The 13,274-nt window shown below is 25.3% G+C and overlaps 1 protein-coding gene across 1 annotated transcript; it reads left to right on the top strand.

Annotated features, from left to right (window-relative positions):
• The first annotated feature begins 448 nt into the window (after positions 1-448).
• LOC132917450 (small ribosomal subunit protein uS13) lies at positions 449-3,933 on the top strand. Its single transcript, XM_060978197.1, has 5 exons — positions 449-608; positions 799-984; positions 2,840-2,941; positions 3,043-3,134; positions 3,829-3,933. The coding sequence occupies exons 1-5, from the start codon at positions 606-608 to the stop codon at positions 3,902-3,904; spliced, it is 459 nt and encodes a 152-aa protein (XP_060834180.1). The 5' UTR covers positions 449-605; the 3' UTR covers positions 3,905-3,933.
• Positions 3,934-13,274: the final 9,341 nt, after the last annotated feature.

Here is a 13,274-nt window from a genome sequence, read left to right as displayed (position 1 = left end):
ATAGTTTATATTCCGGTTAATGACCTCAATATATTACCTTTTTATTAATATGTTTAGGGCTGTGCGATTATTTCATCGATTGTTCGAATAATAGATTATTTTTAACGGACGATTCATAATTGGTTAATCGATTGAAAAAATGCAAATCTAAGCAAGAATTCGCGGGATAATTATGTAAAATTGATAATATGTCAAAGATAATATCATCTAGACACCAAATCAGAAAACCAAAAATAGTTTTTATCCTTACGCTAAATGTTTAATGTTAGCGTTGTTAGCATCATAGGCAACCAAACTTAACACGGGTGCATTTGGTACGGGCGACGAAGTGCACGGGCACAGCTGATATATATTATGTTGTAGTCCATGAAATAAATAATAGTTATTATGGCGGGCTATGAAGATGTGATGGTTTTTATCTCGTATAAAATTGGTTGGCAACACTGTAATCTCTAACAGTGGTATAATTTGTTTGGTCGCCGGGACTGAATGATCCGATAACCCCCTCCTTAAACACGGTACGTTTTGTTGCGTTACATGTTCTTGACGGAAGACTGTGGTTATAATCTTTTTCACCCGTGCTTGTTGACGACAACATTACCAAAATGGTGAGTACCGTATTTTATTTTCGATTTTTTATCCGTTCTGATCGTAATGGGATCCGAATGGGACAACAAACTGTTGGATGCGATCGGCGCGAAACGCGTCCGTCCACGGGAATCTGGCGGCACCTTTTCCGTTGACGTACCTTTTACAATTTGTTTCTCTAGCCGTTGATTGTTGATTGGTGTTTTTCAGTCTTTGGTCATCCCAGAAAAGTTCCAGCACATCTTGCGTATCCTCAGTACCAACATCGATGGCAAACGTAAAGTCATGTTCGCCATGACCGCCATCAAAGGTATTGGTAGACGGTTTTCCAACATTGTGTTGAAAAAGGCCGATGTCGACCTAAACAAGAGGGCTGGAGAATGTACCGACGAAGAGGTTTGTATTATTTGCTATTCGATTACCTTTGTCAGAACGAATTGTGTATTAAATAGTGTCTTTTCCATTCAACATAATTGCAAACGTCTTTGAGAATATTGCGTCAATTATTTCACGTAGTACTATTATATGTTTGCTATAGCAAATGCCTTGCAATTACCAAGGGCTTTTGGTGGACCTTTACTAAATGGCCCATGCATGTGAAGGAATAAATTCAATATTTCACAGATGAATATGATTTTTGATAGTTGTATGAAATGTTAAAATAGTCGAGTCTTGCTTAGATATTGTATTGGAATTCAGTTGTAATATTTATCCTTCACGCTGTTCTTGATATCTAAGTTGTTTGCAATTGATTCTCGATAAAGAATTATTGTTGCACAAATTGAGAAATTTTGCTTGCCAATATTTGTAATGCTAAATGGTTGAATTGTGCAAAATTAAATAGCACTATTTGTTTTGGAGTTATTTATTCATATTTAATTCTTACATTTGTGTTTACAATGTTTATATATTTTTAGGTATTAAATAAAAACAGATAGGTAGGAAAGTAATGTACAATTTTATTTTTGGGAATTTGAATGCACAGTTAATTATAAACAATGCATTTATTTAATTTTTAAGTAAATGTTGCAGATTTTGTGCTATACAAATAATCTTCATTAGGATAATATAAATGCAATTTATTCATTTGATATTCTATCGGTGAAGAGACATAAAATTATTATATTTTAACAAGAATGTAAATACTAAATACTATGTGTTACAAATAAGCATAATCAACGGTTCATTATATTTATATATAATGAAATTGGTAAATTATGCAAAATTAACCATTTATATATAAATCTATTTAGTAAATTCTATTTGATTGAAATTTATTAAGATTTATTTTAAATACATAACTATAAATTATCAGTTATCTATTGAATATTGTGTCCAACAGCATAATGATTTGGTACCATTTTCTTTTCTATGTACTTATAAAAAAAAAAAAAAAAACGTTTATAAATTTGAATTAATACATAGTATATAATCAGAAATGTTATTATAATTAATTTAATTTTTCATGCACCGTTTTTTAATAATTGTACATTTATTTTTTATTAAATGTCAGAAATCTGTGCTAAAACAATAATCTACATTAGGATAATATAAATGTAACATATTCATTTGATATTCTATCGGTGGAGAGACAATAAAAAGTCAATAGATATAGGTCATTATATAATATGTAAAACAAATAGGTAATTTAGCTAATAAAAATATGGAAAAATGTTAAGTGAAAATAATGTTTACAAAACAAGACTTGCTAAAAAAGATGAGATTTTTTTTAAATTGTATAAAACAATTGAGTGTTTGTATTAATGAATCTGCATGTTCAACGGTTCATTATATTTGTATATAATGAAATTGGTAAATTATGCAAAATTAATGTTTATGTATAGATCTATTTAGTAACTTATTAATTATTACATTTTGCTGAGATTTATTTTAAATACAGTATTTACAATTATAGTTTTAAATATAAACTTAATAAATCATGTTAAGTTTATATTGTGTTTAAATAGTGCAAAGCATAATCAACGGTACATAATGTTTATACGTTATGGAATTGGTAAATTATGCTAAATTGAATATTATGTGTAGAGCTTTATTGACTAATATCTTATGGTTTTTGTCTAGTTTCTGTTTAATTACATTTTTTTTTTTTGAAAAAAAAAATTTAATACTTTTGTTATTTAATTGAGTCATTTATATTTATTTATCTTTTTTATTAATTTGTTTATGTTTTTGTACTAAAAATTGATGTTTATAAATGGATTTTAAATAATTTTTTCTATATTTTATTTAGGTTGAAAAAATTATCACAATTATGCAAAATCCTCGTCAATACAAAATTCCAGACTGGTTTTTGAACAGACAAAAGGATGTTGTTGATGGAAAATTCTCTCAAGTATGTAAATTTAAATTAATTTGTAGTGTGTTTAAAATCCAATATATTTATACATATATATCATTATTGGCAATATTAACTTATATTTTTTCAATTTATAGCTTACCTCTAGTACCCTTGACAGCAAATTGCGTGAAGATTTGGAAAGGTTGAAGAAAATTAAGGCTCACCGTGGTCTACGTCATTATTGGGGGTTTGTATATTTTATTATATCCACTATGGATAATAAGTTATGATTAATTAATTGAAGATACTATCAATATTTTTAAAATATTTTAGGCTAGAAGTTAATTTAAATCTGTTCAGCTCTTAGGCTAGTAAACCCTTATCAAATATAATTTTTTATTTAATGTTATGCATTATACAATAGTTGTATTTTAAAGTTAAACTAAATGTAGACATTTATTTAAAAAATAGAATTCTAACAACATTTGTAAATATATAAATTAGTGAATCAAATAATAATTAGTTTGAAATTTCATATTGTTTTATTAAAAAATTGCATATTTATGATTTACTTGTCTTTTGTATTAATTATTTGGTTCCTTGATACATTATTGTAATTTGGTTAAAAGTTGTTAAATTATAATTACTTTATACTAAGTTCAAAGTAAATCTCAATAATAACTGAAATATTAGTACTTCACTTGTATCTCATTCTTATGTCTATATTTTTTTTTCATAGTGCCTTAAAATAACATTTATGTTTTATTAATATTATGTTTATAATGACAAGTGTTTACTTAAGTTACCAAAATTTTCCGTTTTAATCTAAAGTTCAATAAGAAATTAAGAATAACTTACTAGTTCAAAACTATTTTTTTGTTTTTTCATATCTAATTCTGTATAATTTATTGTAAATTATAAACGAGTATTTTATTTTTTAGTTTGAGAGTACGTGGTCAACATACCAAAACTACTGGACGTAGAGGAAGAACTGTTGGTGTATCTAAGAAGAAATAAGTTAATAAAAGTGATTATTTTTATTCAAATTTTTCATTGTTTTTTTTTTACCTATTATAACTAATTTTCCATTCTATCCTTTTAAATTTAAGTGGATCAATGAATGTATCGGTTGTACATATGATATAATGTGTTTATTTTATTATGTCTGAAATCATCTTTTGAAACAGTAAAAATGTTTTTAGTAGTAAATTAATCTAGTTGATACTTAAGTATGAGGTTGAGGGGTTCAAAAGAACCTGCTTATAAAAATAATTAAGAAAATCTGATAAAAAAGTAAATATTTTTGTCATATTAGTTTTTGACTTATTCTATTTTTTTTCTAAATTAATATTAGATGACTTATTTCAACACAATATGACAATATTTTGACTCATAGTGTTATTGATAGACATTAGACATTTTACGTTTTTTTCAATTCTTACTGATAATATTTTTGTTTCCAAACATGAACATTTAATTCAAGGTTTGCTCATAAGTTGAGTATTTAGTCTAGTTATTTTAGTTTTTATATCTAAAGCTTGAAATTGTAATACAAATTTCCTTCCTTATTATATTATATTTATATTATTTTTAATTGTAATAGTTAATCGTACATTTTTAATTGTTGGTAAAATTATATAAATTGAATGGATGTGGATTACTGCTCTGCAGTATGAGTATTGCACATCGTTATTGATGGCTAAGTCACTGCATGTAATATATGTTGAATTTTAGTTCAATGATGAATTATAACATGAGCAAAATGTATGAGTATGGTATTAAAGATTTAATTTTGTTATTAGTAATACAGGGTAGGTCTTATTAATTTGTACCGAAAAAATTGCATTTGTTAAAATGCGGTGTGTATAATATTAATATATATATTTATAATACTCACGACTAAAGTTAAAACGAAATGTTTAAAAACTATTACATCACAATAAGAAAATCTGTTAATGGATATTTTTATTTCTATCAAAGATTTAAAATGAGAAAAAATATTTGTAGAAATATTTAATTCCATGTTAAGTAATAGCACGTTTATGAGGAATTTTGTTGTTTCAAATTTTTAAATCTTAGATATTATGAATCTTTAACTAATTAAGGATTACAATGAATTTTGTCAATTTTAGAAAATGTTAATAAATATACATTTGGTGAAAATTTTAAATTCTCTATGGTTATTTAGTTTTGAGTTACGAGTTACATGCTGGAAACGATCAATTTTTTCAAAAACTAGTGCTGCATAAAAATTTACCAATTATCAAACTCGTAGGTAAGAATATTTTTATCTTGGGCATCTTCTTGGCTTTTATTAATATTTTAATTTATACCTACCTATGTGAGCTATCCCTATGAAATATATATAAAACATTTAAACTTTAAAATAAAAATATTAATACAATATTTTGTTGATGCCCTAGATAATATTTTTACATGTAAGTTTGATAATATTTTACATTATACACTAATATTAAAATTAACACTAACAGTATACAATGGATTCGGTTGAATACAAATTTGCCATATGATGTACAATACTACATTAGTAAGAGTAAGACAGCCATAAAATATACGCGGGTATGGCGTCCTCTTAATTGTACTTCTTATTCCGTATATACTATACTACAGATAGTCGATAGATACAAACAAAAAAAAATAATAAAATCAATACTTATATTCATTGCTCTTCTTAAAATATCGTTTTTTTAGTACTTTTACTATTAAATTAAGATTTAATGTACCGATAAAAGTTGTGTAGTATTATTGTATTAATGTATAATATTATGTATTATACAATTTATACCTACCTTTATAATGTACGATGATTCGATGATGCAAACCTGACTCATCCGCCCATATTATTACAGTATGTTAAATAATATTAGGTATTTTAAGGCCACTGAAACCGAAGTGAGTTTAAGATGCTGATGCAGTGATGCACTATATATTATTATTATTGAACTGCATATGATTATAGTATTACGATTACGTATGTGGCACGTACACTCACTGCAGTAATATTGTAGGTCGATATACACCAATAGCCAATAATATAGGTATCTATAATATGACTATATAAGCTTTAAGCTGTAAGAATCAAATAATGTATAACGAACGCGTGCGTATAGATAATATGTACCTATTTACCTAATTATTATAGGTAGGTACGTCACGAGAGTGTACCTATATTATAAAATATAAATCCGTAAAAACGAAGAAACAAATAAAACGACTGTCATTCCTACAAAATGCTTATTCATTATTCATATGGTCAGTTATTAATGATTCGTTCTCTTCAGACAAGGGTCATTCATCGAGTATGAAATCCATATGGTAGGTATTTTTTGCATATTCGATGTGTGCCACCAGTGTGTTCTAATTTTTTTGTCCAGATTCTCCTATTTATATTTTATGTTAAGCGCCTATTATATACCGGTGTCGTAGCTGAACCCCCCTCCCCCCGAAATATATAGAAAATTTAAAAATTATTTTTATATTTTACAAAAATTGATATTTACTGTTTATGATAATTGCTATAAAGTATAAATTGTAATTTTTTAATAACATTTTTCAATCTACCTACTCTACATTAAAGGAATTAGCTAAGTCCAAGGAGTATATAATGGGTGGTGAACTGGCGAACCTCCACCTATTATTTGTGCCATAAAAACTGCCAACGTATCTAATTAAGTCAACTGTTTTATTTGTTAGATATTCAAATAATTAATTAGGTTTATCACATATCCAAACTAGGATCCTTAGATGCTCCCTATTTTGTTTTATTTAATACATATCACTCCCTTCGAGCCACCCTAACCTGGCGTTCTCAAGATTCTTTATTGGTGGAGGATGGGGGGGGGGGGTATACAAATTAATTGCAAAGCGGGTCCTATTACAAAAAATAATAATATTATAACAATAAGTCAAATATTAGGTACTATTGTTATATGGCACTAAAAAAAGGCAATGAGGGGATTTTATCCCGCTCATAACTCTCCACGCGAGAACGCTCTCGGAGCTACCATCACTGTAGCGGTTTGATGCTGAATATTATTTAATATATAACTGACAAGTATACTATTATATTATTATAATATTAGTCATCCATGATCCATCATATAATATCTTAAGAAACGGCCATATTATATAGACATATAGTAACAGGACAATACCGTTAACGCAGTTATTAATTATTACTGAGTTATAAATATAACAGCTGGTATATTTTAAACCTAGATAGGTATACTATTCTACTATTTTATTATATAAATTGTTTATTTCTAGGACTTATTATCGTCAGATTAGATTAGCTATGATTATAATCTTAGTTCAACAACTTATAATTATAGTGTTTTTTTAATTAAAAAGTAGTGAAATCTGAATTTAAGAAAATATGTTTAAATTTACTATAATTTTAAGTTTTATTAATTTTTTTTCAAGGGATTTATATACATAAATATACAGGGTGTCCCATGACAATATGTTTAAATTTAGTATAATTTTGAGTTTTATTAATTTTTTTTCAAGGCATTTATATACATACCTAAATATACAGTGTTTCGTGAGGATGTACCCATTACGATATCTCCTGAAATAATAGAGATATCAGAATTCTGTTTTTTTTTTAAACAAAATTCACAAGGATAAGAACACATAATATTTCTTGTTTTAATTTGTTTTTATGTTTTCGTAAAATAGTTGAAAATATATTTTTTTAATTAATTATTTTCAAAAAAATTGAAGAGCCATTTTTTAAAGTTAATTTTTCTGAAAATATTGACTTTACAACATTTTAATTTCATTAATCTCCTGATTTTTAATATTTTTTCTAGTTTCGAGAAAAACACTGAAAGCTTTTGCTTGCCATACGAGCACGCGGGCCACATGTTTGATACCATGATACCACTATTGTATCAAATAATTCGCTGATTTTTTCAAAACTAGAAAATATATTAAAAATCAGGAGATTAATGAAATTAAAATTTTGAAACCTCAATATTTTCAGAAAAAAGAACTCTAAAAAATGGCATTTCAATTTTTTTGAAAATAATTAATTAATAAATATATTTATTAACTTTTTTTGCCAAAACCTTAAAATAAATTAAAACAAGAAATATTTGTAGTTCTTGTCCCTGTGAATTTTATTAAAAAACCAGATTTATGATATCCATTATTTCAGGAGATATCGCAATGGGTAGATTCTCATGGGGCACCTTGTATATAATTATTATATACAGGGTGCAAAGGTGCATGAGTTATTTTGACATGCGATGGCGGGGAATAAAGTCATTGTATGATTAATAATAATGCGAAATGTGATTATATAACGTTAATACTTAATTATATAATACTAATAAATTACTATTTTTTGTTTTTGTAATTTTATTTTTTATAATTGTAATTATTAATTACATAAATTGTTTAATTTTTTTTTTTTTATCCAAAATTGTTCTCATTTCAATTTATTCTTAACTTATAAAGGTAATAATATATTTTTCATTAACATTTCGGTATAATATGGGCAAATATTCCAGTTTTTAATTATCCTTAGTAGATTAAGTTACTTTTCTATCTATATATAAAAAAAATACTATCACGATTTTTACGGTTGATATTTATACATTCATAATCATATTTTTTCTGATTTTATATTAAGAATGTAGATACCTATTTAGACGTACCTACCGTGTAAATCTTAACATTAAATAGTTACCTATTTTCAATTTAATGTTTTAAATATTGAAATAATTTTAAATAGTTTATTGAAAAGCATGAAATATTATGTATTGTAGTTATTCGAAACCTCATATATTACAATGAAAATAATCTTTCCAATATCTACCTACATTTTTTTTTATATAGTTAATAATACCCGAAGTTAATTCCATACTGTAATTTTGTGGATTTAGTTACGTGTACATGTAGTCGTGATGTTAAGTAACGTTAAACGATTTTTACGGAAATTTATATTTTTCTATTACGAATAGTGGGACTTATAATAATAAATGTTCAAATAATTTTCATTGTCAGAAACATTTTTATTTATTAACATGATTCTGCAAGTATCAAAAACATTATTACCTAATATGTCGTTAACAGATTATTATAAGGAAGTGGCTATTTCAGAGTCCAACCAGTATCTATTTTTGCGTTATATGCTGTGAATGGTGTACAGAATGTGGAGAACAGCTATTTTGATTGACCCTCTCCCCCAATTAAAGGAATATTATAAAATGTCGTCACTATAACATGTAAATATGCACAACAATATTTTGTATTTAGAATTTCACCTAAAATGTCTTGAATCAAATTTGAGGATACTTATCTATTCAAGACAAAATCCATCGATACTTATTCAAAATTATTAATTTTGGAGACTTTACAGATTATTACAGCTCATTACAGAGTGCAGATACAGAATCTACCATTACGTATTTTGTATTTAATAAAATTGATTCACTTTTGTGCATCTAAATTGTTATATAAATATTTTTTATTATTATTATCATACGTAAATCAAATAGTATCTAACTGTGAAATAATTTTGAACAAAACATTTTGAAAAGTGTCTACTGTAAAACGCGATGTGTTATTGCGTGTTGTTTATTGTTACAGTTTTAATGCTTTCGAATGTGTTTATAAGTATTTATATTGTTATTTTGCGTGGAACTCTTGTTTTAAAAATAAAATAGTCGCATATTTTACTAATTTAAATAATTATAATTTATCTTAACAATTTGCTGTTACGGACTTGATACATTTCCATTTTTATATTGCATAATGCATACACTTTCACGAAATTATATATCAATCCGTTTTATGAGCATGTAAAATCGCTGTTTTAACTATAATAAGGAAGAGTCGAAGAGGTGTTATTATATACACATTATATATTTATAAATACAACTACTTTCTTGTAATGTATGATATTTTGATGTAATGACGTTTTTAGGTAAGTAAAAATTGGATTTTCTATTTAATCTAAAACATTATAATATTATACATAAGTACAAATTGTAAATAATTAAAAAATGGAAAAGATTACTTTTTTATTAAGTAAAAATTATAATATATAAAATATATATTTTATTAGACGGTTGTCTAGTTCATAAGCAAAGACAAACAAATAAAAAAATTACAATTAATAATAAATGATTATCTAAAAATAATTTGAATGAAAACTGTTTTTGTAAGTTTTATCACTGATTTTCTAATGTCATTTAGGTCGGTTTTTTATGTATATAAAATGTATAAGAATTCAATTTTTGATTAGCGTTTAATTAAATGATATATGATTACGACTATTAAATTATAATTATATATATTTTTATATTTTATTTGGTATACATAGTCGAATACAGAACTATAATTACTTGTCAGGTATTGTGGTAACAAATCTAAATCTGTTTTGTGGTAAACCAGGGATTATATTATATAGGCACATGCTTATCTTTTACTATCCATTCATTTATATTATTATAATTTATAGATAATTAAACATTCTCAAGATATTGATAGTTTAATTGTCCATTTTTAATATCATTAATTTATTTTAGTTTGGTTTTTCTACATAATTAATATGATATTCCGTTACAATTAAATTAATTGGGTAAACGAATATCCTCTTTTAAAAGATTGTTGTTAAATATTATATAGATTATAGCTCAAGACATTTGAAATTCTGAAAAAGTTGTGTATATTACATTTTATAAATGTATTTAATTACTCGATCTGTTTCTATATATTATCTATTTATATTATGTTGGTTAGGATTTTATTTAAAAAAATCTTTTTGTTCACGATATCATTAGGAAGTTGCTATTATATTTCATAAACTTGCATAATGCTTAAGGACGGTCATCGCCGTGTTACGTAATTTCCAGTGAGTCTTTGCACGATCACGAGGATTAAAAAAATACCGTTTATATGGTGGTCACTGTGACAGTGAATCATTTGAAGGTCCTTGCGTATGTTGTATATAGGTTTATGTAGTTATGTGTATGCAGTCCCGTAATTTTGTGGTGAAATCTGATGAATCGTTTCCTCTTACCCCTGCATTCATCATCGCGCAGGGAATGTGAGTTTCGCGGAGGAAACATAATATTATTGTAGTATATTACAATATACCTATTACATTTTAATATGTGACACGTGCAGTATACAAATAGATCGATCGACATATCAATCGGAGGAAATGTAAAAAAAAAAAATTAAAATTAAAAGACCGTTATCTACATATGATACAGGAAATGAAAATATGAATATTTATTTCGTAGGTACATGTGTGTTCTCTATCATTCGAATAAGAATATAAAACGACAGAATGGAGTGAAAATATTCATAATCTATATAGCTATTGAAAACTATGAGAAAATTGTAAAGATTATAAAATAAAAACATTTTAATGCTATAATATTGTTATGATAATATGAACATCACGATTTTGTTATTCATAATATATATAAATATATATTTACCTAATATACTATGCACTTAAATATGTATTACACTATTACAGTATGCTATGCATTCACTATATTTTTCTATATCTTTTTTTTTGTAGTTGCTCTAGAACTTAAATACTATTACTACCTATGTATAGCGTTTATAAATCACAATAGTATTTTAGACTTTAGTGTATAATGTGCTTATATTGTATAGTGTATACATTAAAATGAAAAGTCAGGTGAATAAAATACATATTCAACAATATTGTTTTAAAAAAAATATAGTAAAGTACATATTTGCCTATATAATGTCAATTTTATAAAATGTTGAAGATTCCTATTATATGATTTGTAGTAGATATTACTGAATTAGAATTTCTATTAGTCCATTATATTTCGATTATCAAACACTAACTAATTATGTATCTAAATATTTATTAAATTGTATACTTACAGTTTATTGGTGTTTTTATGTTAAAAAACTATAGGAAAATAGATTTATTGAAGCACAATATTCTCTTATTTCTCCGACTCAGTTGCACTACTACAAAGATTTAATACCAATTGGTATTTAGCGTAGTATTGTACCAAATTGGCCAAATCATCGAAAAACGTCGTATTAACAACTTTTAGCATTTATATCGATCTAATAAGTGATAATATGGTATTGATCATTTTATTTTAATTCATCGAGGTCGTAGATTGTCATTATTTTGATAAATTTAAATATTTAATTTTTGAAAAAACTATTAATTCAAATATTAACCCTTCACGCACAATTGCCATAACATAGGTAATAGATCATCATCGTTTTTACTTCATAGTGGTTGGAACATTCTATTCTGACTAGTTATATAATAGTTATCAACGATTATGTTGATGGTGCATGCATACATATATTAAATATACGGTTATATATGATAAATAGATACGGCAATTTTAACATAAAATATATAAATAATCTAATTGTGTACCTATACAAAATACTTTCGCTCATGAATAAGATTAATTTTTGTTGTTATTATAGTTATAAAAGTCACGCTGGCAACTAAAGTTGCACAAAAAAACAAATCAATTATTTGTCTAATATGCAAAATTAATTTTAAAGTCGTGAACTGTTTAACGTAATCTATACAGGATAATAGTATATATATATATATATACCTCTTATTAAAAATTAGAAATTGTTCAATGGCTGATATTACAATCTCTATTGTTTTATTAATCATTGCATTTTAATCTTAAAATTATATCAACAATTGATTAAATATTTAAATATCTAGATATCAATGTGTCGTGTCTAGTTGAGGTAACTTTTATAGAACTACGAGTATCAGGTAGGTACGTGAAACAATCGATCCTAATATATAATATACTATTAATTACTATTATAATTATTAAAATAAATAATCTTTATATCTTAATGTATCATATTATTTTATAAATGGCGTTACACATTTAGGTATACAGTATGCCGGCTTAATGGTGTAGGTTGTAATATCCATTCTTAATAGTAATATTATTATTATTATTATTATTATTATTTTTTTTTTTATATTATAATAATAAAATGTTTATTTTTCAGTGTAAGTAATACTTACTACCTAAGTATTATTATAGTTGTTATATATTGATATTTAATAAATAAATGATGATCAAACAATGCTAGTCGATGGTTTAATTAATTTAAAAAATATATATAAAAAGTAAGTGTACATTATTTACTGGCTATATATATATATATTATATAAGTATACAAATTAATATAAAATAATGTGTTCAATAAATCTAAAAAAAATTGAACATAATATCCTATGCGCATTTATGTACATCTTCAAGACGTCTGTCATATTTATTTCGTTATTCTAATAATTCCAAATGAAATTTAATACAAAAAAAATCAAATCCTATAGTGTAAATAATTGTTATTTCAACAC

The sequence above is a fragment of the Rhopalosiphum padi genome, chromosome 1 (genome assembly GCF_020882245.1).
Source record: "Rhopalosiphum padi isolate XX-2018 chromosome 1, ASM2088224v1, whole genome shotgun sequence".
NCBI lineage: Eukaryota > Metazoa > Arthropoda > Insecta > Hemiptera > Aphididae > Rhopalosiphum > Rhopalosiphum padi.
Note: the sequence above shows the minus strand (reverse complement) of the source record. Positions and strands in the feature narration are given on the sequence as shown.